At 39.3% G+C, this 6,000-nt stretch overlaps 1 protein-coding gene across 1 annotated transcript in view; it reads left to right on the top strand.

Annotated features, from left to right (window-relative positions):
* Positions 1 to 2,371: 2,371 nt before the first annotated feature.
* The window catches only part of LOC104078416 (rap1 GTPase-GDP dissociation stimulator 1-like), a 54,756-nt gene continuing 51,127 nt past the window's right edge, over positions 2,372 to 6,000 (top strand). Inside the window, exons 1-3 of the mRNA XM_009580060.1 lie at positions 2,372 to 2,424; positions 2,878 to 2,968; positions 4,848 to 4,965. Coding sequence (XP_009578355.1) covers positions 2,372 to 2,424; positions 2,878 to 2,968; positions 4,848 to 4,965 — 262 coding nt within the window. The remainder of the gene's footprint in view (positions 2,425 to 2,877; positions 2,969 to 4,847; positions 4,966 to 6,000) is intronic.

The following is a 6,000-nucleotide window of genomic DNA, read 5'->3' as shown; positions in this document are numbered from 1 at the left end:
GAAAGTCTCAGACTTTCAGCTCAAGTGGTTCCCTTCAGCAGAAATACACTCCCAAGGGTGTAAGCGTTGCCCAGGGGTTTAAAGTGATGTCATGGTTAAAGGTATCACCTACACCAACAATATCTATGTCACTTTGGGAACTGATCTCTTCTGATAAGAAAGGAGAAACAAGTTTGCATATTATTTCCCAGTCTAGCCTGTTAACTAGTCTCAACAGGGTAGGTCATATTAGAGGTCCTATTTACCTGGTGTTGACAAATATTGTCATGCAGCAAACTGATTAAAATGCCTCTAAAATTAAAAGCAGATGTAACAAAAGCCACAAGAATCTTGTTATTACTTTATAAATAGTAAATTAATATTAATTAAACAAGAGTAAGTTCTCAGCAGTTCATGCAGACTACGCAAGTCCTGCTGTTAATTAATTTTCCACTTTGTGACTGGAGAAAGTTACAATATTGCTCTTCAAGCAAATTGTGACTTTTCACTACGTAACAGAGTTTTACCAAAATCAGTAAAATAATATTATTTCAGTATGAGGGCCAACAGCCACTTAATTATGTAAAAAAACCCCACAACGCACCAAAAAAACACCCCAAAAAACAAGCCCTCTGGATTCTGGAGCCAGCTTTCACTGGGCAGGGGCCCAGCTCCTCTGGGGAGCGGTGGCACTTTGTGGGAAGGGGGCCTCTTCTGAGGGGAACCAAGATGTGGCCACCTGGAGTCATAACAAAACACAGATGACATTTGCAGGCTGAGCCGCATCACACTGCATGATGTTTACACAAGAATGAGGAGCAAAAGCAGATCTGTGTTTCCTCACAAGAAACCCGCTTTATAGATAGGTATCTGTCAAACTCATATATGACTTCCATGATCCTCATGTTCAAAAATTTGTACTGTTAATGCATCTATTCACGTAACATTCTTTTGAGGTATGCAAAATACTATCATCTTAATTTAGACAGAAAATACATCTGATCTGAACTAAAATTCAAGAGAATTTTTCACTATCACCTAGAAGCATGAATCCAAAGATTATACTTGAATGATGCCTTCAGCTGAAAAAGAATTTCAGAACCCATCATGTTTGGGCTTTACAGAGTTCAGTTCACATGCATGCTACTCTGCAATTCAGAATCTCTCTTATGTACAGATTTTGTCTCCTAAAATAAAATTATTTAATTTTTTATTTTTATTTTTTAAGATATACAGTTCGACAAGAAAAAAGCTAGGGTAAGAAAGACTTTGTTACCGCTTCTTTCTTCTATTTTACTTGGCCAGGTATAGAAAGGGGAGAGCCTGGGGGGGCTGGCCTTTGTTTCTCTGCTTTTATTCAATTATATTAAAGATGTGGCTCCACATTTTGGCACAAATTGAAAAAGACTCACCTCTGCAAAGGCTTCAGGGCAAGCAGTTTTGCTGTTCTATCCATTTGTCATCTTATTTTATTTTACTTGACTTCACAGAACAGAAATCAAATCCTGATCAGAAGCTATCACAGTGCGAAGAACAAACTCTTCAAAGATTAGGTGCGTTTAAGCGTGATAAGAAGAACCATTTCTGAACTGCATTTAGCTGCAGAAGTAGCTCAGGATGGAGATACAAGACAGCATACAAATTTTCAGGCAACTACTAGTAATGTTCAATGAGTGATCGCACAACAAAAATAGCAAGAGCAAGGAGATGAAACAAATACTTCATGATCAACCCATTGCCTGAAGATTATTCACCAAAAATATTTGAGAATGGTAACCAAATGATCAAGTGGAATTAACCTGCATGGGAATTTTTAAAAAAGAAAAAGTCAGATGTAGAAGTATTATCATCTAATCACAATAATGAATCTGATCAACTTCCTCTTTAGCTTTTCTTTGGATTGTAGCAACCCCAAAATAAAAGATGGCAGAAATGCAAAGGGGAAATAAGGAAGATAAAGAAATACTCTATCTGACATAAGCCAACACCCACCAGAAGTAGAAAGATACATTATAAAGTCTGCATTACTTTCTTGTCCAAGACAAAAATACTCTGCCTCAGAACCCTCAGTCTTCAAACTCACACATGGGTGGCAGTTTTTCCCATCAACTCTCTCCCTTTGCTTTCACTGGTAGCTAAGTTTAAGACTTATGTTTCTTTATGGGGTGGAAAATCCATGAGGATCAATAGGAAGAATCAAGTGTTTTCACCACTTCCTTCCTTTCCCTTACTAATTAACATTTGATTTGATAAAAATTTGGGAATGGAGTGAATGGAAGGAGAGATGATTACCTAGCTGCAGATTCCAAAGGTATAGAGAACCTCAGTCATGTAAGTAAATACTAGCTGTGCTTGAGAAACCATCTGATGTTCCACTTATCAGAAAAGACTCATGGTGGATGGTGTTCCCAGAAATTCAAGCTTTGAGTATTTTGGGCCAATGAGGTATTTGGCCCAAACTAGGCCTAGCCTGTTGGCTTCATCAGGAGCTAAAGCTCCTTCATCAGGAGCTGGCAACACCCAACCCATCTATGCTGAGCACCTTGCAGGATATGAAAGAATTTGACAGCAGGTCCACCTTCCATATACCCTCACCAGACTAGAAGTGCTAAGGAGCAATAAATTCAGACAATGAAGTGCAGTCACTAACCACCTCAAATCTCTTCTGCATCTGACAAATCCTTTCAGAAATACATCTCTCCTCTCTGAAGAAGAACTCTTGAAGAACTATTAGAAAACAATTAAATGACCTCTCTGATACAGGCAGAATGACGCCAAACATGCACTGCAAGGAATAAAAAAAACTGACTACAAAAAATGTAGTCATCTGCCCCCTTATAATAACTATCATGGGGAAGACGGACTGCAGGAAAATTCTCCCCCTCATTCTTTTTCCAGCACAGTTTATTTCCAAGCTTCTCCACTTGCTTTCCTGCCCACTGTGATGAAGCTTCTTGAGAAGCCATTTTCTTCAGCTGGTGGTCCAAACGTAAGAGCCTTCCTGACTAGCTGTGACCCTTTATCCAGAATGAAAGGATATTTGTGTAAACACATTCTCTTTCTACACTGCTTTTCTTCCTGTGGGAGGCATCATTTTAGGTGTTAATGCCCTCCTCACACCTGGCCTTTAGTGATCTTTAAAAGTAGACTGTTTTCCCAGCCCGCTCCCATAACACACAGGGGCATCAGGATGACCAGCGAGAGACAGGCATCTGCGCAGCTTTGCTTCTTGCTCACCCTCTGCACTAGGAGAAAGCTAGAGAGTCGATTCCTCTATGAATGACAATCTCTAGAATGACCTTAGGTAAAAATTAACAGATTCTGATATGAGAGAGGTGTCTGACAATCAAAAATTTAAAGAAAACAACACTCAGCAACTCATAGTTAAAGTCAAAAAATGAGACGTCACAGATTTCCTTGCAACCGAGAACAGAATTTCCAGTTCTAAACCTATCCTGTCAGAGAGAGAGGAAGTGTCTGTCTACCAGAAAACTGCTGCTTCTCTCTTGGCTATCACAATGAACCTGTTGTCTGTATATGAAATGTTCCCAGTGGTATCCTATGCAAATCCAAGACTGGATTTTTAACCTAGCAGACACTGATTCTCATTATAGTTCACCTTTCCGTAAATATTCCAAATGAATAGCCTGAATTATCACAAAGAAATTATCATGAACTCTCCTAATTTCTCAGAAAATTTGGAAAAATCTATGAGGTCCAAAACTCAAAAGGCAACCTTGAAGAAACAACAAACCTACTTTGAAAACTCTTGCTACTTCTAGGATTAGCTCATATTTTGTAAGCTGGAGCTTTGCAGTTCCAGCCAACCCAGAATCAGAAAGCTGAGGAACAGGAGGTAACTCAGACAAAACACAAGATAAAACTTTCTATTGCAAAATAAAAATTCTCTCTTCCCTTTCTTTCCCAGACCTGATTAAGGTATGGATGAATTAATGACTCAGAAGAGCAAGGAAATTTGAAGTTTGAAGGGTGCCCGCTTCCTGATTGTGGTCATTCATCATCTTCCCAGCCTTTCTGGGAAATATTTTGGGTAACTTAGAAGGACAAGGACCTCTCCATTGCTCTTCCATCTCAGTTACACCTAATTCAACAGTCCAAACTAAGCTAAAATCATTACAGAAAGACATTACATCTCAACAGCCTATACACAAAATAAAAGATTACTATTAAGGCAGTTCTTTGTTGGCAGCCATTACCTTATGATAAGTGCCACACAACTTGATGCTCTAATTAGTAGCAGTCTCTGCAAGGAGCTCAGACCTGTTTAAAACTTAATTTGGAGTTTCCTTTAATCTTTAATGGTATCTTCTGGGTCTAGACACACTCTGTCCCATCTCTGGTATAGTATGTTTCCGGCTAAGCAGTCCTCAGCACTGCCACTAGAATTCATCTGCTGGGGAAGGGGGAGGGAGGGAGAGAAAAAGGCACAGAAAAACATTTTAATCTCATTTTTAAGAAAAAGGGAAGTGCTTAATTGGCCAAGGCCTGCAAATCTCCTCATCCATTTTCCTCCGAGCATGTGCATTCTCCATTCCCTGAACTGAATAGCTCACTGGCAATGCTGATGAATGCTGAGCAAGGAGACAACACTTTCGTTTGGATTTTACAACACAGCCATATAACCTATTTCAGCCATGTCATTTACATAAAAATATTCTGCTATAACCTACATATTACCAGGAAAGAGAGGGGGGTAATGCACCACTCTCCTTAAAGAAAGGGATACAATTAAGAAAAAAACAATAAACAGAAACAGTGGCAATCATATGTTTTCCAGACTGTTAACTCCGTAGCCTAATCAATTTGTTGTGGTTTGTGTCTTTTTTTATATTTTTCATTTTTTTAAGAGGAAGCAGTGTACAGTATCTGAATTTTTCAAGTCCTGCTGTGTCAGCATCAAAAGGAGAACAGTGGAATCTGGAATTGAATGGTGTGGGAGGGAACTGACAACGAGAAAGGGGAAAGGTAAAATTAGCATTTGTTTGCAGCCTTCTAAACCCTACAAATCTGTCACCAGAAAAGCAAATAAATTAGGGCATTCACCACAACAAACCAGTCTTGTGTCTGATTTGCACATTGCTGTCAATTAAAAACTAGAAAAAAACAGAAACAATTGAGAACCATCCCCTCCCCACCTCCTCTATCACAAATGGATGTAACGAAACCTGCCTGTTTTTCCTCCATTTCCATAGTCAAGTCTGTAGCTCCCTCTAAGGGCTAAAATGAGCTCCTCAACAGCACAGTCTGCAGCTGGATCAGAATGATCATTTCCCTGAAGCTGCTATTCCATTACAAAGCATCACATAGAGAAAGAATGAGGGTATTTTTTTCCAGACCTTCCTTTTCCATATGGGGCTAGTACCAGTAAAAGTGTTTTGGAGCACGGACTGGCTTTGCATGTTTGTCATCTTCTCTGTACTGGTTCAAGACTGATATTTCTACAAGGCACTGCCATAATAAAAAAAATTGAGAAAAAACTTGGTCTGTAAAGCAAAATAGGAATGAAATAGATAGATTAAAACCTCATCTTAAAGAAATGAAATGCAGCATAAAAGCTACAAACCAATTAATGAGAAAAGACGTCTTATACTGTCAGTCATATAGCTGTAACTATATGCTAACTTGGGATTTTGATAGCGCAATGATAATTTACAGTGGCAAGAGTCTCATCAGACCACTGGTTTTTTTTCAAAATTCAGATCTGTTACTGCTCAGCCCCTCACACAATCCCAAATATAGATAGCCCTGACAGTAGGGCAAGAAAAGGGACGGGAACTAACCCCGAGAAAGTAGTATTTGAAGTCCAGGGCTGCAGACAATAGAGTGATCTGTCATTACTCCACTCTCCCAAGGTTAATTCTGTACTCTGCAACACTACTTGCCCTTCAGAAGAAGTCACATCAGTGATTATTTTTGCCTGGCAGCGTGGCAATCCTACCCAGCAAGATTACTTTAGGTCTATCCCTTTGTGTTCCGTGCTACAGCTGTTGTACACACAAT

Source organism: Fulmarus glacialis, unplaced genomic scaffold (assembly GCF_000690835.1).
Source record: "Fulmarus glacialis isolate BGI_N327 unplaced genomic scaffold, ASM69083v1 scaffold31370, whole genome shotgun sequence".
In the NCBI taxonomy this organism is placed as follows: Eukaryota; Metazoa; Chordata; class Aves; order Procellariiformes; family Procellariidae; genus Fulmarus; species Fulmarus glacialis.
The sequence above is the reverse complement of the archived record's forward strand: the minus strand, read 5'-3'. Positions and strand labels throughout refer to the sequence as shown.